General features: G+C 44.5%; 2 protein-coding genes across 2 annotated transcripts in view; one reads left to right on the top strand and one right to left on the bottom strand.

The window, feature by feature from the left end:
- LRRC36 (leucine rich repeat containing 36) overlaps nucleotides 1-13,996 on the top strand; it is a 51,165-nt gene extending 37,169 nt beyond the window's left edge. The window contains exons 9-14 of the mRNA XM_025920566.2: nucleotides 261-550; nucleotides 5,264-5,429; nucleotides 6,591-6,736; nucleotides 7,514-7,637; nucleotides 11,010-11,124; nucleotides 13,658-13,996. Of these exons, the coding sequence (XP_025776351.2) occupies nucleotides 261-550; nucleotides 5,264-5,429; nucleotides 6,591-6,736; nucleotides 7,514-7,637; nucleotides 11,010-11,124; nucleotides 13,658-13,883 (1,067 nt within the window). The 3' untranslated portion in view covers nucleotides 13,884-13,996. The remainder of the gene's footprint in view (nucleotides 1-260; nucleotides 551-5,263; nucleotides 5,430-6,590; nucleotides 6,737-7,513; nucleotides 7,638-11,009; nucleotides 11,125-13,657) is intronic.
- A 4,225-nt stretch (nucleotides 13,997-18,221) lies between these two features.
- TPPP3 (tubulin polymerization promoting protein family member 3) lies at nucleotides 18,222-21,980 on the bottom strand. The gene is made up of 4 exons (XM_025920758.2): nucleotides 21,793-21,980; nucleotides 19,156-19,349; nucleotides 18,887-19,040; nucleotides 18,222-18,767 (listed from the first exon to the last, which is right to left on the bottom strand). Exons 2-4 carry the CDS (start codon nucleotides 19,341-19,343, stop codon nucleotides 18,579-18,581), a joined length of 531 nt encoding a protein of 176 aa, XP_025776543.1. The 5' UTR covers nucleotides 19,344-19,349; nucleotides 21,793-21,980; the 3' UTR covers nucleotides 18,222-18,578.
- Nucleotides 21,981-22,161: the final 181 nt, after the last annotated feature.

Genomic DNA, 22,161 nt, shown 5'->3' with positions numbered 1-22,161 from the left:
AGTGAAGACAGTGAGAAGAGATGCATGTTGTTCTCCAGCCACTGCCTACTGCCCTCATGTAGGCTTAGAATATGTGGACAGTTGGATTTAGCCAGAGGTGGGTTTTGTCAGATAGAGGGTTGGAACAGAAAGGATCCAGAGAGTTGAGGGTGTATCGTAGGAAGATGTTATGACCATTGGACTCCAGGCGGGGTAAGGTTGTAAGTGAGACATGAGAATGTTAAAAGGCAGGGTCATCTCCCAGGCTGTTTCCTTCACAGATCTGTATGCCACAACCCATTTCAACAGTGACCCTGCTTTGCTGGTCAACGTAGAGCAACAATTATCTACCAGTCTCGGTGATGTAACACCAGCACATGGTTCTTTCCCAAACAACTCCACCCTGGGAGACTCTCTACGGACACTGCTATTGCCTACTGTGACCTCAGAAAACAGAGAGAGTTTGACCAAGGGGTCATTAAGCCCATCAAGGAGAGGATTCAAATGGAAGGACAATCTCCTTGCCACCTTGAATCCAAAGATTGGTTTCCAAGATGCTACCGGCAGTGAGGCAAGTATTGGTTTGTTTGCTTGTACAAGAAACACGTCAGATCCAAGACCACAGTGGGGTTCTGTTGGGGGTGGCAGTGATTCTGACCAAGGGTACTACAAATTCAAAGGGATTTTTGGAGGCCAGTGGTTAATACTGCCAGGCCAAAGCCTATCATTCTTCTGCCCTTGGGAAAGTCATTCCCCTTCTGCTGCATTTTCTCATTTCCATCACAGTGAGACATTCCCTAATCTACTTCCAGAGCATAAATATTGTAGGGACATACTTTGATAATAAGAAGTAGCAGACAGTTTACCATAGCAGGGAATGCAGAAGTTGCTAGGGGTTCTGGATTGGCTGAAGAGTGAGCTCTGTAGCATTGATATTTATAATCTTACCATGCTTACACATTTGCTCTGACCACACGTGACTAACTTGCTAGAGACCTTTATTGTGAATGCACTGCTTTTCTGTCTAGAAATTAAAATTATTCCAATTTTTTTTCCAAAGTAGGAGCAAGCAGGAGATGAATTAGATTATCCAAAGGATTTTTAGCTGAGAGTGGTTCAGAGAATGAACAACAAATCAAGAACCATTCCAACATATAGTACAATAGTGTTGTACAATAGAACTTAATTGCTATTCAGTTCTTATTAAGTTTTGTCACTGCTTTTGCTGACATCCCTCCATGAAGAATGCCTTCCATTCTCATCTGTTTGAATATTAATTTTTCTTCAGGTCCTAGTTCCATCATAAAGCCTTCTTCTCTTTAAAGGAACCACACTTTCAGAGCCCTGTCTTCCCTTGAACCCATGATGTTTTGTCATATGAACCATTTGTCATTCAATCATTTACTACCCTGTAAGGAAGCAGAGGATTTAGTAAAAAAAAACAAAAAACAAAAAACAAAAAAAACCCCCAAAACAAAACAAAAACCAGCTACTACATATTTTGCAATTTTTGGACATTTTTTTGCACATTGGCATGGGTTTACAAGGTTTTGTTTTGGTTTAGTTATTGGGTTTTTTTACTCTAAATACTATTCAGTTTTCAAATTTTTTGGAGGTCGTTATAATTTTTATGCACTAAAGGGGGCAGTCTTGTGGTACTTTCTTGGCTTTTTGGTCCCTTTTTTCCCATTTTCAGCCACTGATGCCTATTTTTCCAGGCAAGAGCACTGTGTTAATGTTTTTAGGGTGAAGGTTCAGCAACACTTAGGATATTTGGGATGCTATGTTAATAATACATATTCTAGGAATTTCTTTAATGTTTTTATTTATTTTTGAGAGATAGAGACAGAGCATGAATGGGGGAGGGGCAGAGAGAAAGGGAGACACAGAATCCAAAGCAGGCTCCAGGATCTGAGCTGTCAGCACAGAGCACCACGTGGGGCTCAAACTCACAAACTGTAAGGTCATGACCTGAGCTGAAGTCAGACATTTAACCAACTGAGCCACCCAGGAGCACCATCTAAGACATTTTTTTTTAACCTCTATTTCAAGTTACAGGTTTAAAAGAGGAATTAAAACCTCAATACATTTTCCTGGACCATCTTAAAAATTTTCATTTCTCTTTTCCTTTTAGATACTATTTTTTTAATAAAGTTTATTTTGAGAGAGAGAGGGCGGGGGAGGGACAGAGAGAGAGGGAGAAGAGAATCCCAAGCAGGCTTCGTGCTGTCAGCACACAGCCCAGTGTGGAGCCTGAATTCACAAACCATGAGATTGTGACCTAAGCCGAAATCAAGAGTCAGATGCTCAACCAACTGAGCCACCCAGGCGCCCCAATACTATTTTTCTTTATATGGAAAGCTATGAAAGAGCTGCTTGAATATAAATATTTAACAAATACACCGCAGTTTCTAGAAAGGCATTAGTCAGAAAATTGCTTAAAAGAACATTTACAAAGTTAAGAAAATAATTGCATGATACACAAAATTAAACCGAACATGAATTTGTGTTTAGAAATTTTGAACAACTGACTTTGGAATCATAGGCCAAATATAAAAATTAATTTAAAAAAAAGCCATGAGGTGGGGCATCTGGGTGGTGCAGACTGCTAACCATCTGACTTCAGCTCAGGTCGTGATCTCACAGTTCGTGGTTCAAACCCTGCGTCGGGCTCTGTGCTATCAGCTCAGAGCCTGCTTCGGATTCTGTGTCTCCTCCTCTCTCTATCCCTCCCCCTCTCACACTCTGTGTCTCTCTCTCTCAAAACTAAATAAACATTTAAAAAAATTTTTTTGAATAAATTTAAAAAAACAGGCACAATTTGTTGAAAATTAAAAGATTTAGGGACATCTGAGTGGTTCAATTGGCTAAGCATCCAACTCTTGGTATCAGCTCAGGTCATAATCTCATGATTTGTGAGTTCAAACTCCATGTCCAGCTCTGCATTGACAGCACAGAGTCTGCTTCGGATTCTGTCTCTCCCTCCCTCTCTGCGCCTCTCTCTCTCTCTCTCTCTCTCAAAATAAATAAACTTTAAAAAGTTGTTTTGATGTTTATTTATTTTTAGAGAGAGAGAAAGAGACAGAATGCAAGTGGGGGAAGGTCAGAGAGGGAGACACAGAATCTGAAGCAGGCTCTAGGCTCTGAACTGTTAACACAGAGCCTGATGTGCGGGGCTTGAACTCACGAACCGTGAGATCGTGACCTGAGCTGAAGTCAGATGCTTAACCAACTGAGCCCCCCAGGTGCCCCATAAATAAACTTAAAAAAAAAGTTAAAAAATTAAAAGACTCATAAAAAGTAACAAAATTATTCTAACATTCATAAAATTTATCCCCAACTCTCACCACATTGTGATAAATCAAAGAAAATGCGTAAAGTCATATATAAGTTTCCAAATTTTTCCATGATACACTCACAAAATTACCAACACATAAAAAACCAATGTTAGTAAATATTCTTTTTGACAAGTTCCTCTAAAGTGCCCTAGTGGGGTAACTAGACTTTCTATGACTTTTCTCCCCAACCAGGTTAACTTCTTAAAGTTCCTCATCCTTTACCTCTTCATATGTTCACAGTCCTTATACAGAACTCTCAGTGTACATGGTCAGTGCTCAGTACAGATCTGTTGAATAAATGTTTATCCCATTTGTAAGGCCTTTCCCTATTAACCATAGGCCATGTGTGTGACTCAGGTCATTAATATGTTCTGTTTCACAGTTGTCAGATATGACAGCATTAGCTAATTATCATCTATAGTTTTTTGTATCAGAAGAGCCAATGATTGAGAAATAACTTGGCTGTTTTCGGCTTTCTTGAAATCCATGAGACCATACAAAAAAGATTGGTAGAGGGGCGCCTGGGTGGCTCAGTTGGTTGAGCATCTGACTCTTGATTTAGACTCAGGTCATTATCTCACGGTTTGTGAGTTCAAGCCCCACATCAGGCTCTGTGCTGACAGTGCAAAGCCTGCTTGGAATTCTGTCTCCCTTGTTCTCTGCCTCTCCCCAACTTGAACGTGCATGCTCTCTCAAAATAAATAAAAATAAACTTGAATATAAAAATATAAATATCTGAATGAATAAAAAAATAATTGTGAATTTTACTGGGCAGATCTAGCCATCTTTCTAGATAAGAGTCTTACTAAATAAAAGTATGTTTGGGGCATCTGGCTCAGTCAGTTAAGTGTCTGACTCTTGATTACTCCTCAGGTCATGATCTCAGGGTTTGTGGGGTCGAGCCCCCAGTTGGGCTCTGTGCTGGGCATGGAGGCTGCTTAAGATTCTCTCTCTCTCCCTCTGCCCCTCCCCCATCCCTATGTGTGGGCATGAACTCTCTCTCTCTCAAAATAAATAAACATTTAAACATTTATCTTAAGTACTGGGTCCAACAATAACATTTAACATATAACATTTAAAATGTTACAGAACATTTAAGTTTATCATATATTAACGTACTAAATATAAGCTTATGAGTTACAATTTTAAAAATACCCATTTTATGGTATGTAATAACTTTTAAAAATGTTTTGTGGGGCTCCTGGGTGGCTTAGTCAGTTAAGCATCTGACTCTGTTTTGGCTTAGGTCATGATCTCATGGTTTCATGAATTTGAGCCTCATATTGGGCTCTGAACTGACAGTGCAGAGCCTGCTTGAGATTTTCTCTCTCTCCCTCCCTCTGCCTCTCCCCCACTCACGCTTTCTCTGTCTCTCTAAAAAATGAATTAAAGAATTTTTTGCAATGTTTTGCAAGTTTCATCTTTTTAGATTACATACTGTAATATATTGAGTCATAGATGTAGGTGTCAAAACTTAAGTTTTCTAAAACTCTCTACAGAAAACTATGATTGAATATACCATTATCTTTTAAATTATCCTTGAATATACTACCATACTTACCTTGGACATAAATAATATTCTATTCAAATCCAAACCAAGATGAACCCATCTCTTTTCTTTTAAAAAAATTTTTTTAATGTTTGTTTATTTTTTGAGAGAGTGCACATGCACACAAGTGGGGGAGGGGCAGAGAGAGAGGGAGACACAGAATCTGAACCAGGCTCCAGGCTCTGAGCTATCAACACAGAGCCCAAAGCGGGGCTTGAACTCACAAACTGTGAGATCATGACCTGAGCTGAAGTCAAACGCTTAATGACTGAACCACCCAGGGGCTCCTTTTTTCTTTTTTTAAATGTTAACACTTTAAATATTCCAGATTCTTACTTCCCTTATTGTGTAAGAATGACAAATGGTTGTGTGTGTGTGTGTTCTTTTTTTTCTTGAGCCTCTCTCTAGTGACCTGGGCAGTTTGCATGGTTTGCCAGGGAACCACAGTCCCCTGATTTCTGCCAGAACTTCCCATGTGGCCACTGTCCTCAGACAGCTCTTGGAGCTTGTGGATAAGCACTGGAATGGCTCTGGCTCCCTCCTCCTTAACAAGACGTTTCTTGGTAAGTGAATGCATTTTCAGCTTCTGGAGAAGGACTCAGACCTTGGTTCCTCTCTATGTTTCTATAAAAGCCACCAAGCCCCCTTAAGTTGCAAGGAAAATTGTCCTCATGAGCCCTTACTAAAATTTCTCAGTGGCATGGTAATTGACAAATCTGTATTTTTTCTCATAATCTTCCCTGTTGGTTTTTATCAACACTCTTCCCTCATGTACTAATTGTTTTGTCCCTTCTGTGACTTTTTTGGTACTCTCTGGGTAATATGTAGAGCAATAAGATGTAAAACAGCATGGTAGTGTTAATGATTACAAAAGGATTTTATGATCCTTGGGACAGTGAATACAACAAAAATTGGGTTTGATCATCAGAATTCTGAGATGCCTGTTGAAATGTTATGATTTGAAAAATTTGAATGAGTAAATGACTTGGACTCTTTCCAGGGCTTCTTTTTTAGGAACTTGGGGGAAAAAGTCATTCTGCAAATGTTGCCCCAAGTGTTTATTTGTTGCTTAATGGAAGAAGAGTTCAAGGAGCTTTTGTTGGTGGTAAACACTTAGGAAAAAGTAGAAACTTTAAAGTTGTTTGGGCTTAATTTTTCTAATTTAAATGTCTAAAGGGACATATAGGAAAAAAGTTACTTTCCTTCCCACATTGGCTCTTTGCTCTCATTTTGTAGGAAATTATCCTCAGGAGCCACTCATCATTGACTAGAGAATAGCATAGGGTATTGAGGGTCTACTCATGAGGGTCTACTATTGTTTCTCCACAGAGGACATGGGATAGAATTTCTTATCCATTATGAAACACCTCTTACAGCCACTTACTAAATTATATTTTTTAATTTTTTCAAGTTTATTTATTTTGAGAGAGAGAGAGCACAATCAGGGGAGGGCTGGGGGTTGGGGAGAGAATCCCAAGCAGGCTCCATGCTGTCAGCACAGAGCCTGATGCAGGGCTCAGTCCCATGAACCATGAGATCATGACCTGAGCCAAAATCAAGAGTTGGACGTTTAACCGACTGAGCCACCCAGGCACCCCTAAATTCTTGTCAAAAGGAAATATTAGATTACTGTGTTTGTCCTACAGAGCTGGTAGTTATTGATTAGGAATTCTATGCTTCAGTTTTTAAGATTGGCCCGTGTGCCCAACCTGAATTTTTGGCAGGTCCTGCCCGAGATTTACTTCTGACTTTGGTAGTCCCTGCTCCTTCCCAGCAGTGGTGTCACTCGCATCCTGAAGACACATCAAAAACCTTCCACAGCAGAGAGATGGAACCAAAGGAGGCCGGGCAGGTGGTCCCTAATGACATGGTATGCCTCACTCATCTTCCTTTCCTACTCTTCCTTTACTAGAAAAGAACAGAGCAACAAGACTAGAGCAGCTTTGTGCCATAAAGGTCATCACCATGGACCTAGATGTTCCTGAACCAAAATACAGAGAAGTCAGTCTGGGAAAATCAGGAACACAAAACTTTTTGCTAGCATAGGGACAACTTGGAAGTTCTGCAGGGATAACTCCCTACTCCTAGCCCTATTCCAAAAATTCTAAAGAAAGACTTGGAAAAAGGGGGAAAAATGACCCTAGAATGAAAATACTTAGGTTCATACTTTGGAAGATTATGGTTTAATTCTAATGAGGGAAGATAGATGTCTTGGGGGATTGTCTTTCCTCCCTTCTGATGGAACAGAGAGTCCTGAACCGGGAGCCATTCCTAGAGCATCAGGCTGTTGACTTTGGGAAATGAAGAACGGACTTATATCCTTAGGCTTTCCCCCGCTTTTCTTAACATCAGAGAATTTTCACATACCAAATTGAGTTTCTAGAAACTTTAGATAAGTGACTCAGAATGCTGGCCACTGGTCAAAAGAAGCCCTTGTTCTGTAAGAGTAGTGGATAACTTACAGGAAAGATTGCAACTCCAAGTAGTGCTCATGTTTACCAGTGAATTAAAATTCTAATGAGAAAGAGATATGCTGATCTCCATTCAGTTCATCACTAAACAGAGAAAAGTGTCTTTTAGTCTTCTAAAAGCACTCCTCAGAATTTCAGATTCTTAATGTACTTGTATTTTGTTTTCTGATCTAAAGGAAAGTTTGAAGCAAAAACTGGTCAGAGTGCTAGAGGAAAACCTCATTTTGTCAGAAAAAATCCAGCAGTTGGAGGAAGGTGCTGCCACCTCGATTGTGAGTGGGCACCAGCCCCACACTTATGGTGAGTTCAGGAAAGCTCATGGTGTGTTTATAGATGACCCATTTAATTAGCTTCATCATCTAGAGGTCACATGGAACCAATCATCTTGCCTCAGAGAGCTGTAATGCAAGTGGCTTGAGTTACCTTATGAAGCTGTCAGTGTAAAGCAAGTGCAGATGTATGTTATTATTTTTTTTTAACGTTTATTTATTTTTGAGACAGAGAGAGACAGAGCATGAACGGGGGAGGGTCAGAGAGAGGGAGATACAGAATCTGGAACAGGCTCCAGGCTCTGAGCTGTCAGCGCAGAGCCCAACGCGGGGCTCGAACTCACAGAACGCGAGATCATGACCTGAGCCGAAGTCGGCCGTTTAACCGACTGAGCCACCCAGGCGCCCCTATCATTTTTGATATTGACACTTTCTGATTATAGAAGAAGATCATGTTCTATGAACACCTGCCTGGCTCAGTCAGTAGAGCATGCCATCTTGATCTTGGGGTTGTGCGTTCCAGCCCCACACTGGGTGTAGAGATTTACTTAAAAAAAAAAAAAAAAGAAAAGATCATGTTCTTTATAGAAAGACTGAAAAATATAAGAAAAATATAACCCCATTATCCTGAAATAACTGCCACTTTTATTTTTCATATATTTTCTTTCACCATACCCATATACATATATTTTTTCAATTTAAAATTAAATTTTGTGAGGGGCAGCTGGCTGGCTCAGTTGGTAGAATATGGTACTCTTGATATTGGGGTTGTGAGTTTGAGCCCCACGTTGGGTGTAGAGATTACTTAAAAATAAAATCTTGAAAAAGATAAATAAAATTTGTGACTTGATTTTTTTTAAGTTTATTTACTTGGAGAGGGTGGGGGAGGAGCAGAGAGAGGGAGAGAGAGAATCCCAAGCAGGCTCAGCACTGTCAGTGAAGAACCTGATGCACGGCTTAAACTCACAAACTGTGAGATCATGACCTGAGCCAAATTCCAGAGTTGGTTGCTTAACCAACTGAGCCACCCAGGCACCGCAGTGACTTGATGTTTTAAAAACTAAATTACATGCAATAAAATGCACACATTTTAAGTTTGATGAGTTTTGACAAGTACATACACTCTTTTAATTTCATCCCAATCAAAATATAGAAAATTTCTGTTTCTCCAGAAAGTTCCCTGAGACCCTTGTGCAGTGAGTTTCCCCTACTCTCTACCCTAGGCAATTACCAATCTGATTTTTACATCCTAATATTTTTAATTTAATAGCAAAGGCATTTCATATAATATCACATAAATAATTCTAAAGAATTTCCAAACATTCAGAAGACTTGAAATGAAATGCTTGAATGAAGACCTGAGTGGAAATGCTTCTCTGAAATTGTCTCTTCCCTTCTGATGGAGCTCAGAGTCTTAATATTCATGCTATGATAAATAGTGCAGCTGTTTATGTACATAAATTTCACACTGTTTTCCTAGGAGACATTCCTAGAAGTAGAATTAGTAGGTCAAAATATGTGGACATTTTTGAGGTTTTTGTTGCATATTATCAAATCACTCCCAAGCAAGGTTATTTCACATCAGCAGTGAGTGTATTTACATGCCATTTTCACTCCATCCTTGCCCACACTCGGGGTTTTTTTGTGTATTTTTTTCTTTTTTTTCCATTGTGATAAGTGAAAATTAATATCTCACTGACATCTTGATTTGTACTACTTTATTATTAGCATAGTTTAGACCATAATTTTATTTTTTAAATATTTTTTGAGGGGGTGGGTAGAGAGAGAGAGAATACCATGAGATGCAGAGAGAGGGAGAGAGAGTGCAGAGCCCTGAGTGGGGCTCGAGCTCACAAACCATGAGATCATGACCTGAGCCAAAGTCAGATGCTTAAGCTACTGAGCCACCCAGGTGGCCCAGGCCAGTATCTTAGATAAAGTCTACCCTTGACATTAAACCTCTAGCTCAGCACCCCTAAGCAAACATTATGGGCATTTGGATTTATATGAGGAACTTGATTTGGAAGTCTGCACAGAATTTCTAGAATTGAAACTCATCACTGTCTGATTCTCTCAAGCCTGAATAATTGAGATTTCTCCACTTACCTGTTCTGAAAATAAACAGATGCTCACTAGATACCTACTTTCAATCACCCATGAGACCCAGTACTGTATTTTACCTTACTGGTGATAAATAAAGCTATTGCAGCCCTATTTTCCACCTTCTGGAACGTTGCCACTCAAAGGGTGAGTCACAGATCAGAAATATTAGCTTCACCTGGGAGCTTAGACATGTAGAATATTGGACTTCATGTCAGACCTACTGAATCAGAATCTGTTTTTAACAAGATCCCCAGGTGTAAGCATATTAATGTTTAAGAAGTACTGTTCTAGAAGACTGACTTCCTTAGGACCAGAGTTCCTGCGCTTTTACCTACTTCATTAAAAAAAACCCAAAACCCCTTTTTTTTTTAAATGTTTTTTTTGAAAGACAGAGTGCGAGTGGGGGAGGGACAGAGAGAGGGAGACACAGAATCTGGAGCAGGCTCTGGGCTCTGAGCTGTTAGCACAGAGCTCGATGGGGGGCTCAAACTCATGAACTGAGAGATCATGACCTGAGCCGAAGTTGGATGCTTAACCGACTAAGCCACCCAGGTACCCCATCTACTTCATTTTTGCAGGCAGTGGTAACATAGTTGGGGACCTAGGTATGAATGTCTTGACTACAAATTCAGTTTCTGTAAGTGCTCAGTGCCTGTAAGCACTATATGCCTGACACAGTTCTAGATGTTTTCACATATACTATAGAGAGTGAAGGATATACATACATTCACAAACTAAAATGGAGAATACAGAGATACCTAATATGTGTTAACTATGCTAAGTGAGGATTGGATCCTCACAGCAGTGGTGGGGTAGGGTTATTGCTCTAGTGAAACTCAGAAAAATAAACTAACATGGGGTGCCTGGGTGGCTCAGTCGGTTAAGCGTCTGACTTCAGCTCAGGTCATGATCTCACGGTCTGTGAGTTTGAGCCCCGCATTGGGCTCTGTGCTGACAGCTCAGAGCCTGGAGCCCGTTTCAGATTCTGTGTCTCCCTCTCTCTCTGACCTTCCCCCGTTCATGCTCTGTCTCTCTCTGTCTCAAAAATAAATAAACATTAAAAAGAAAAGAAAAGAAAAATAAACTAACATGTAATATTAAATGGTTGAATTTTAATTCAGGTTGGATACTCCAACCACTGTATCTGCTGTCTGTAAGGGAGGGAATAGTGAATGGAGTGTGGAAGTGCGTGCAGAATTGGGGCCCCCAATTCTTTAAGATGTCCACCTGATTGCTTAAGCTCTGCTCAAAGATAGTGGCTTGGAATCTTGTTCACATCTGGCTCCTGTACCCTTTGCAGATGATCTTCTGCGCAAAAACCAACAGCTGACCATGCAGGTGGCTTGCCTCAACCAGGAGCTTGCCCAGCTGAAAAAGCTGGAGGAGACAGTGGCCCTTCTCCATGAAAGTCAAAGGTAGGAGAAGGTCTATCTAGCTCACTTCTAGAAGCCAATATTTACTTTCCTTTAACTGTTTTGTCTTATTTGATAAGTTAATACCTATATACTTTTCAAATTAACTTCATTCTGTGTGTAATCTCATGTATCTAGACGTATCTGTGTGTAAACTTCCTGTATTCCAGGACACACAAGAGACTAAAGATCTTTGCTGGCTTTAGTAGGTCACAACACCTCAATAATAAGTAGTTTCTCACTGGATCCAATAGGGCCCAGGTTTGAGTCAGCTAGCTTTCCTTGGTCACTATGTGCCCCTAAAACCAGCCATCTGTCTCTTCTGGAAAATGCCTGCCTCCTAATGCTCTCAGAAGAGACATCAAGCACTTAGGAAGAGTGGTTGAATGTCCATTATATGTGTTCTCTTCAGAGCTGCTCAACAGTATCAGCCTCTTCAAAGAACAGTACCCTCAGCATGCCAGCTAGACAAATCAGAAGAGGCCTCAAGTCTTTTGGTACATTTACAGAAGTTCTTGACATTTTCATTTGCAAAACACCTTCACTATGACTTTCAATGAAGTTTAAATATAAGAACCCCATCCCCAAACCTTTGTCCCCAAACTTCACTTCCTGAGTAGCTAGTGAATTAGGATAGCTTCATATTCAGAGGATTAGACCCAGACCCATTCTAGATGGCTTTTTTTAACTTTCCGTTATAGTTATTTCAATACATACAAAGGTAGAGGAAGTAGAATCAAATCATCCTTCTCAAACTGGGGTATTAGAATCACCTGAAAAACTTGTTGAAATGCAGATTCCTGGGTCCCTACCCCCAGAGTTTCTGATTCAGCAGGTCTGGGTTGGGGACAGAGAATTTACATTCTAATAAGTTTCCAGGTGATGCTGTTGTTGTTGATTTGGGGATCACATTTTGAGAACAATAGGGTATATCTCAAAGTGATGTACAAATTGCTATATCTTAAAGTAAATCTTCTGTGGAGGACACCTGGGTGGATCAGTCCATTAAGCGTCCGACTTCGGCTCAGGTCATGATCTCATGGTTTGTGAGTTAGAGCCCTGTGTCAGGCTCTGTGCTGACAGCTCAGAGCCTGGAGCCTGTTTCAGATTCTGTGTCTCCCTTTCTCTCTGCCCCTCCCCGTTCACGCTCTGTCTCTCGCTCTCTCTCTCTCAAAAATAAATATTAAGAGGCTCCTGGGTGGCTCAGTCAGTTGAGCGTCCGACTTCGGCTCAGGTCACGATCTCACGGTTTGTGGGTTTGAGCCCCGTGTCAGGTTCTGTGCTGACAGCTTGGAGCCTGGAGCCTGCTTCAGATTCTGTGTCTCCCTCTCTCTCTGCCCCTCTCCTGCTCATGCTCTGTCTCTCTCTGTCTCTCAAAAGTGAATAAATATTTTTAAAAAGTTTTAAAATAAAATAAATAAACATTAAAATATTTTTGAAAGAAATAATTCTGCATGTTGTTAAACCATCAATTCAATATATAGCTTTAATTTGTTTCATTTTGCTTTTGATTCATAAGCAATTTTCAAATTATTTTTATTTAATCTTGTTTTATTTTTTTTTAACATTTATTTATTTTTGAGAGACAGAAAGAGACAGAGCATGGGCAGGGGAGGGACAGAGAGAGAGGAAGACAGAATCCGAAGCAGGTTCCAGACTCTGAGCTGTTAGCACCGAGTCCGACACAGGGCTCAAACTCACAAACTATGAGATCATGACCTGAGCCGAAGTCAGACTCTTAACCGACTAAAGCACCCAGGCACCGCAATCTTGTTTTATAATTATGTAAAACATTTACACGGTTCCAAAGTCAAATCTACAAAATAAGATAAATTCAGACAAATATAAAAAGTAAGCATAGTGTTGTTTTAACTTTTATCTTAGAAATCAGTTCACAGTAGTGTATACAGTTAGTTCTCATTCATTTTTATAACTGCATAGGACTAGGACTCCACTCTGCATTTATTTAATTAGTCCTCTATTGACAGACATTTAGATTGACGGTATTTTTGCTATTATAAACAGTGTTGCAATGAATAGCATTGTGCATGCATTTTTTTTTTTTGGCTAGTCTCTGATAGCTTTTAATATTACATAGTAATACAGAGCTCAAGAATACAGTCATGACTAACACCATTAGTTAATTAATATCCTGCAAACGCAGGATAGATTAGAAGAAGTAGAAGTTAAGATCTGGGGATAGAAACTGGAGGCCTGGTCAGATGCCAATCTTCCAGTGCTTCTACTTACCTCATCATGAAAGTGCTTTAGAAAGGATAGAACAATCACTATATAAAATGTGAACTATGTTATTGCTACAGTCAGTCTGGAACATAATCAAACAGAACTGTAATGAAGAAAGAAACTGTCAGCCTGCCTCTAAAATAACCCACTCATAAATCGGTCAGTTCTTTCTATTTAAAGATGTTACTTCATTTTATATTTGTCTTTAGTAAACATCTCAGGTCTGAATGGCATCTACTTTGTTTTTACGATTTCATGACTGTCTTTCCCCGCCTCCCCACCCGTGCCTCAGATCCCTGGTGGTAACTAATGAGTATCTGCTGCAGCAGCTGAATAAAGAGCAAAAAGGTTATTCTGGGAAAGCACTCCTGCCTCCTGAGAAGAGTCATCATTTGGGGAGATCGTCACCCTTTGGGAAAAGGACGCTGTCTTCCTCCTCACCAGTGGCACATGACACGGGTCAGTATCTAATACAGAGTGTTTCAGACTCTGTTCCAGAGCCTAGTTTATGGAGCTAGCGCTAAATACCTTCTCTGTGGCTTCCCTCTCAGCCCCAGGGGGGTGTCACTAGTGTCATTGCCACTAGTATGGTAGTATTTACCCACAAAATTAAGAGAAAATCTTATTCTGATTACATTGTATTGGTCCTTTTTATTTCTCTTTTTATCTCCTCCCATCAAGTCTTTCTTTCTTCCTGCCCTCAAAAATAGTTGGCACTTAATCCTAGGCATCATATCACATAGAAACATTTGGTTAAAAATGTCTTGGCACCTGTGCCTGGGTGGCTCAGTTGGTTAAGCATCTGGCTCGTGGTTTCAGCTCAGGTCATGATCTCACAGCTCGTGAGTTCAAGCCCCACATCAGCCTCCATGCTGATAGTGCAGAGCCTGCTTGGGATTCTCTTTCTCTGCCTCTCCTCTGTTTGCTCTCTTGCAAATAAATAAACTTATGTGTGTGTGTGTGTGTGTGTGTGTGTGTGTGTATACACACACACACACACACACACACAAAAGAGAAGAAACATTTGGCTAAAAATGTCAAAAAGGAAAAAAATCAGACATTTTTCTGAGTGTCACTTGAAACTATGTGGTAGAAGGTTTTAAAAGATCATCACTGGCCAGGTGTATTTTGTGTTAGAAGAAATTTCAGAGAATCTATATTGATTGGCTCATCAATCATGTTTTGAGTTTCTTACCACCATAGTGAAAAGGTGACAATGTCTGGTGTCAGCTTAGGAGCAGCCAACAGTTTAGTTGAGGAGATGAGCAAAACTCATGTGATGAAGCTCAAAGATTGGTATTGGTACGAAACAGGTCTAAATTCAAGCCCAGGGGTGCCTGAGTGGCTCAATTAAGTGTCTGACTCTCAATTTCAACTCAGGTCATGATCTCACAGGTTGAGAGTTCGAGCCCTGCATCTGGCTCTCTGCTGTCAGCACAGAGCCCACTTCGAATCCTCTGTCCCCCTCTCTCTCTCTGCCCCTTCCCCGCTCGCTCTCTCTCTCAAAACAAACATTAAAAAATATTTAAATACGTACATACATACACACATGCCCAAAAAATGCCCTAGAGAGAGAGGAGGGGAGGCAGAGGAAGGAATTCCCACTCTGGGGAATTGGAGAAGGCATCAGTGAGGACTTGTTGTTTGAGTGGAAGCTTGAAGAATGAGTACCATGGTAACAGAGGGGGTAGGCAGAGTCCCCCAGGCCAAGAATGCAGAGTAAAAGAGTCTGGAGCCCCTAGAGGGATTGTAGGGCAGGGAAGATGTGGGAGGAAATGTGCTGGGAGAATATATTAAATAGGGGAGCTGTCATAGTCTGGGAGGTGTAGTGTCAAGAAATGTCCTCTTAAAGAAATGATCTTTTTAAAAAAATTTATTTAAAAATTAATAATTTAATAAATTAAATTTAATTTATGATGAGTAGGAGCTAGGCTGCATGACTCCTTGAAGATTTTAGATTAGGAAAGCAAAGGAGTGACATTTGTGTTTGAGAAACTTTCTCTATAAGAGGAATGGATTGAGGACCATGTGGAGTAGGGGAGGACCAACGAGGAGTTAGAGATAAAAGAGAAGACTGGTGTGATCCAGACCAGAGATAAAGCTTCCGAATGTTAGCTCTGGGCTCACTTTACACATGAGTACCTTGCCTTTCAGATCTGAGACACAATGTTTCTTTTAATCCTGTTTAGTCGGGCATTTAAAAATCAGTGGTAGGGGTGCCTGGGTGGCTCAGTCAGTTAAGTGTCTGACTTCAGCTCAGGTCATGATCTTGCGGTTCATGGGTTCGAGTCCTGCATCAGGCTCTGTGCTGACAGCTCCAACTTAGAGCCTGGAGCCTGCTTCAGATTCTGTGTCTCCCTCTCTCTCTGCCCCTCCCTTGCTCACACACTCTCTCTCAAAAGTAAATATTTTTAAAAAATTTTTAATCACTGGTAAAGATAATGAAAGTGATTCTGCTTCAGGGTCACCCAGATAGCTAGCTAATGTTGCTGGAGCATGTAAAGGGCGAAGGACTGTCAGCCTAACTCCATGTTGTGCTTCTCTTCATCTCCAGGGTCATGTCAGAGAGAGAGACAGGTGGGAAGATTACACACTTATTTGCTCCTCTGACCCAGGTACTCTTCAGGGAAGGCAAGCTATTGCCACAGTAATGAGACATGAAGATCACAACCAAGTTCACACACTTCTGAGTTATAAATAAAATCCACAGGCCTCTGAATTTTATGGGGGTTCCCAAAAGGAGAATGTAGAGAGGAGCCCTAAGTTTCTTTGAGTTGCATGTCTTTGTAGAACCTAAAGTGAGCTCATACTCTGTGGAAATAGTAAAACAACCCACTTTCCTACTTTTCTAGGCCTGTCTTGGCTCTGTTGAGAGGTCTCCAACAAGTCTAAGCCTTACCCAGGTAGGGTAGCCTCAGCCAGTAGCCCTATAGCCCTGAGTTGTCATATTTCAGCGTCCCAGCACAGTACACAGGCCAACTTACTGGGCTAAACCATTGAGGGAAAAATAATGAATTTTCCCTCCAACTCCAGCTCTCCCTTTCTTGCCCTATGAATGTCTAATAATGCCAGACCCAGAACCTATTCAGGGTACCTCTAAGGAGGAGCAAACTGAGTCAGTCACCTTCTACCCTATTTTCTATTGTCACTGAAAGTGGCTGGCCCTGCCCCTCTCTAGGGTTGCTGGCTACTTCTGGGAAAGTCAGCTGTTTCTTAATTTCCCTATGTGGCCCTTGGTCTAGAAGGCAGGGGCAAGAATTGGTGGTGTCAAAGAAAGGGGCATAGAGTTGTTGCCCTGTGGGGCTAAGTGAGCTCAACATGGAGTGGGTGGAGTTTCTGGGCTCAGCCTGTTCTCTCTCTGGGCTGCTCTAAGCCACATTGCCAGCAGCTGAGCTGCTGCTCCCCTACACATTGGATAGTATTCTCACCTGAGCTTAATAACCTGGATCAAATTGCAATACAGTTAAATTCTTTTTCACTATGAGGATATTTTAGTAAATGAAGGCCAGAAGGATTTGGATTTCACTCTTACTGTGCTCACTTAAGTAAGTTCACAATTCAGCAAATTCTACAGGGCTGGAGGAATCATTCCTGTTACTGTTTGCTGGTGGGAGAGGTAAAGCTCTCTGAAACTCTTCCCTGGGCAATGCAAAGCAACATAGTCAACTGAGTCAGGAGGAGCCCACAGCTGTCAGCTGTTAGGCAAGGCTCTGCTGTGGCCAGGTGCTGACCTCCACTTTCTAATTCCCACCTTGTCTCTGCAGTGTTCCTACCCCAAACCATACTATTCCTCTCCAACCCCACTCAAGGGACTCTGCCTGGGGCAGGGACATCCCAGAACAGCCTGTGGGATGAGGGAATGAACCCTTGTACTGCTTTGCCACCTTATCTGGATGAGAAAAAAAAGGTATTTGTGAGTATCTGTTAAGCCTTTTCTAGAACCCTTGGGAGCTGCCCACTCCTGGGCAGGCCCTAAGTCCCATCCAGTCTGCTTGTCAGCAGGAAAGAAGGAGAGTTGGCCCCAAAGCCTTGGGGTTGGGAATAGCTATGGCCTAACAACCAGGGCCTCACAGAAGAAAAAATGTTGATCTGGAAACTTCCAGGAGTCCTCAAGGACCAGAGATTTCTCTCCCTCCTCACAACATGGGATGTTGAACAGATGGGAGGGAATCAGCAAGAAGCCCCTTCACTGTTGGACACCCTGCTCACATGCCAAAGGTTGGTGTTGGATGCCAGGCTCTATCACTGGCCATGGAACCCCATTTTTGGAAATCACTGTTGGGGACTGCTGTGTTAGAGCCTGGCCTGGGAGGCAAGAGGCATGGTTCTTGGCTCTGTTCTGCAAAATTCCCCTCACTCTCTGGGCCTCAGTTTCCTCAGCTATAAAATTATGGAGTTGGACTATCCACTCTTGAAGGTTCTTGCTGCTCCTGCATTATCTGGTATTCTGAGCTGGACCCCAGAAATGACTTACCTTGGTAGCCCCATCAAGTTGAGGACCTGTCAGCAGGCTTAGACTTGAGGCCTGGCACTGGACCCTGCCCAGCACCTTGGCCAGGCCTAGTCTGCTGTCTCATTCCTCTCTCCTAGAGAGGCCAAGACTGAGCCCTAATTGCAGGAGAGCAAGATATGATGTTAGGATTGTGGGTCAGGGCTGAGGTGAAAGGCCTTATATTTCCCTAAGAAGCATCCTCAGGTAATCTGGCTTTGTGCTAATGGAAGGGACCTGGTATGTGTCTTCTGGGCAGGGCTGCCAGTGGAAAGATCAGCAGAGTGTGATCTGCAAGCGGGTGGTAACACTGAGAGGTCAGCAGGGTGTGAATGTCATTATCCCCATTACCATATACCTGACCAGGTTATATTGGTACAAAAGGTATCTTTATTGAGGTCTGGGTAAGAATTAGGCACTTGGCCAGAGCAGCAGCTTAAATATGAGGCAAGCACGCAAGGGGTTAGCCATGCCCAGGGCTAGGTTGGGGCAGTGAGGCTACAGGCACAGACCCTCCCCAGACAGCCAGAAGTCAGGGAGGGAAGGGGAAGGGGATGCAGAGCAGTCTGGGTCAGAGGTCTGGTGGGCTGGCCCTTGGGGCTGGGCAGGAAGCACTGGGTGGAGGTCCAGCAGGGAAGGGACAGGGCTCTCTCGCTCCATGTGCCCTTTAGGCCCAGGCCTGAGCCTCTGCTGGGGGCAGCCATGCTGTGGGCCTTCCCAGGCCTTACTTCTTCACCTTTGCATCATAGGTGCCTGCGTTCTTGTAGGCACTCACATAGCCACTGTCATCCAGGATGTCCTGACGCCCAGCAATGCCCTTGCCCTTGCCGCTCTCGTCGAAGCGCTCCTTGTGGGAGCCTGTGTACTTGCTGGTGTCAGTCAGCCGTTCCACAGCACCTCCTGTCTTTGCTTTCTGTTTGGACAGAATTGTTCCTCCAAGGGCACCTGGCATTGGGAAGCCCAGACCGCCACCCCCAGCTGTGATTCCCCATATCCCCCTCAGTGGCCACCCGAGACCAGCAGGGTACTTACGGTGACGCCCACATTGGCTGGTTCCTTGCCTGCCACCAGCTGGCAGATGGCATCGAAGGCTTCCTCCTTACTCTTCCCCTTGAATCGCTTCATTGCCAGCTCTTCTAGAGCCTTCTTGAACTCCTCATAGTTGATAACCCGAGCAGACTTTCCTCTGCAAGGTATGTGGACACCATGAGTTTTCCCCCTTCTCCACGTCTTCCCTGGTTCCAGCCTCCCAGTTCCCCACCTTCTGGGAACATTAGAAGCAAGGACTGCCTGGGGCTCACTTGACTTTGGAGAAGACGATGTCGACATCGGTCCCTGTCACGGCCTTTCCATCAGCCACCTTGCAGTCCTTGCACAGCTTGGCCCAGTTCTTGCCATTCATCTCTTGCCCACTGGCCTTGGGGTCACCATGGATGGCAAACTTGCGGAAGCTTTCCTCCAGCCCAGCCACATCTGTGCTTGCTGCCATGCTACCCTGTGGGGGGGGGGGGGACCCACCTCAGTCACCTCCCAGCCAAGCTGCCCCTCCTCTCCCCAAGGCAGAGAATATCACTGCCTCTACCTCAAAACCTACCAAGGTCTGAGTTATGGGGCACTTATGCCACATACCCTCAGAGTTGGAGACGGAGTTGCCTGGGGAGAGGGGCCAGCACTCAGTGTGTCCCTGGGCCTCAGAGTCCCAAGGAGAAGCCCTGAAAGGTCCTGTCACTTAATGCCAGCCCTGGCTTAGAGTGGAGTTCAGAAGGTGAAATCATGATGCCCACACCAGGCTGGGAACAGAGTGGCACTGTCCAGAAAGACTGTGAGGGCAACAGCTGGGGCCATGGCTTTGTCTGACCCTGGCACAAGGCCTGCTTGGGTGGAAGTGAGGGTGGCAGAGCAGGCACCCCTCCCTGGGAGTTCCATGCCAAGCTAGGTCAGGGCCAGGCCAGGCTGCTGGTTGGGCAGGTATTTAGTAAGGACAGTGTCTCTGTCAGAGTCATGAGGACCCAGAAAGACCCAGTCCATGCTGAGAAGGGAGCCAGATCATGGGCAGGGGTGCATGCCCTAGGCAGGGGTGCAGCTAGGCCAGCCAGGACCTTGTTACTATTTGCTGTTAAACAAAAACACGAGGGGAGCGGGAGTTTGGGGCTGGCCTGGCCACAGTTTGTGAAGCCTGGAGACAGTTGCTAAGGGAGGGTAGTACTGCTTGGAGAATGTTGCTAAGGGCAGGATGGTGTCAGGGCGGCTCAGGGAGAAGCTCCCAGTGTTGCTGGGCTGGGCTGGGCTAGGGAACGGGCCCACGGGTGGGGCACAGCAGCACTCCCAGTGCCTGGGGCACAACCGTGGCCTCCTGGTCCCTTGCCATCCATTTGGGGCTGTAACCTCCCAGTCTGTAGAGTTTAAGAGGAGCAGGTGATTAGGAGACTAGACTGGGTAGGGGTTGTAGAGTTATCAACCCCCAGAGGCATGTTGGCAACTGCAGGTATGGCCTTGGTCCTGTAATCCTCACACCTATGCCCTACAGTGAAGCACACTTCCCCAGTGTCTACACCTTCAGTCTTCCATGGAAGCCCCTGGCCACACCCTGAGCACTGTCACACCAGTCCACATTCCCACAGCTGAATGCATGTAGCCCTGGCTCTCCACATTCTCAGCCTTATTCCCCCCACCAGACCCTTAACCAGTCTCGGGACTGAGGGCCCGTACCATTTCCTCAGCACCCACGGCCACACATATACTAACAGCCCCGTACAGAAACCCGCCAATAATACTCTTAGCCCTGCAATAAAGTGTCCCTCCTACACCCCCCACAGCCTCCCTGCAGCCCCTTGCCCACACCTACAGCCCTGCACTGCAGCTATGACGTGTGACACAGCCCAGTACTGAGGCCTCCTTGACCACACCTTCAGACCTCCACTGCAGCTACCCCCGTCCACACACACACCCCGGCCCTGGGACTAAGGCTCGTTATCCACATACCCACAGCCCTTACTGAGCCCCCTAAACAGAGCTTCACAACTCACCCCCTCTCTGTACACTTGTAGCCTCTGACCACATCCTTACACCCACAAGCCTTCTGGCCTCATGCTCAACCCTGCCCTGAAACCCCTCAGTGTCCAAACCCACAGACTTGCATTTCCAGACTCCCAGGTATTACACTGAGAGACCCCATGTTGAGACTCCCCGAACACACCCCAAACCTCCACTGCAGCCTCCTGAACACACCCTAAGTCATGTCCTCAGCAAACAGCTTCTACCTCTGCCTTTTATCTATCCTAAGGCCTCCAGTTACCATAGCCTGGGCCCCTATAGAACTACACCCCCTTCCATTTACCACTGGCCTTAACAATGAAAGCCCCCTCCCAGTGACCATCCTCACTATCCCTAAGTTGCAATTTCTGGGCCTAGGGGTCCCCGCTGTCCCCACATTGTCGCGACTCTATGGACCCACAATCCCAGGTTCACACAGCACTCCTCTTCCCTCTCTCTACACTCCAACCTCCCACTACAGATCCAGAGACGCCACCCAACTGTAAAGTCTCGGGGAGGTTTTGGGGCACAGATGCTTGTCCCAGACTGACTGACAGGATCCTGCATCCAGTGCTCACTCCTGTTATGGGAAGAAGGGATTCTTGGTACTGATTAGGTGGAGCCAGGTCGCAGGCCATAGTCCCAGGAGTCTGCAGGCCAAGGATGGAGCGGCCACACCCAAGAACTGGGGCCACCCGCGGACTCCCACTGGGACAGCTGGAGTCATCAATCAGCAGGGCAAGGAGGTGGGGGAGGAACGCTTGGGGCCCAGGGCAGGGCCGCTCAGCTGGTGTCCTCAGTTCGGTACCATCTGGGGTTGGGACCCCTTCCAGGGCGCTCCCACCCCACCCTCTTCCTTATTGTGCAGGATACTGATTAGAGTGGTCGGCGCTGTAGTCTCTTACCTTCTACCTCGTGGCTGCTCCTACTGTGCTCGTTCGATGGACAGAAGGACGCAATAATGGACCGACGGACGCGGGAGACCAAGGCGGCTCCGCAGCTCTGCTCCCTGCCGGCTCCAGGGAGGGACTGCAGCCTGGGCGGTTCCGCCGTATTATCCCCTGTTTCTCGGTCTCCATAGAGACGGCGAGTCCCACCCCCAGGGCTGTCTCGGCGGGAGAATGACCAAGGTCACGCTAGCCCCACCCACCGGACCCCTCCCCCTCTGCGCTCAGCTGGGGCGGAGCTGCTGCGATATCATCAGCCCCGCAGCTCGCAGGGCAGCTCCACGGCCTTCACGCCCGTTGGAGACCAGCCCTCCGCAGCTCTGGACG

The sequence above is a fragment of the Puma concolor genome, chromosome E2, assembly GCF_028749965.1.
Source record: "Puma concolor isolate L17-30 chromosome E2, mPumCon1.1.hap2, whole genome shotgun sequence".
Taxonomy (NCBI): Eukaryota; Metazoa; Chordata; class Mammalia; order Carnivora; family Felidae; genus Puma; species Puma concolor.
Note: the sequence above shows the minus strand (reverse complement) of the source record. Positions and strands in the feature narration are given on the sequence as shown.

What these genes read in the sequence shown, in the direction of transcription:
- TPPP3 (XM_025920758.2), bottom strand. Translation starts at nt 19,343, where the DNA reads ATGGCAGCAAGCACAGATGTGGCTGGGCTGGAGGAAAGCTTCCGCAAG. An exon ending in ATCGTCTTCTCCAAAGTCAA is followed by an intron (nt 19,041 to 19,155) that starts GTGAGCCCCAGG and finishes CATACCTTGCAG; the next exon opens with AGGAAAGTCTGCTCGGGTTA. An exon ending in CAGCCAATGTGGGCGTCACC is followed by an intron (nt 18,768 to 18,886) that starts GTAAGTACCCTG and finishes CTGTCCAAACAG; the next exon opens with AAAGCAAAGACAGGAGGTGC.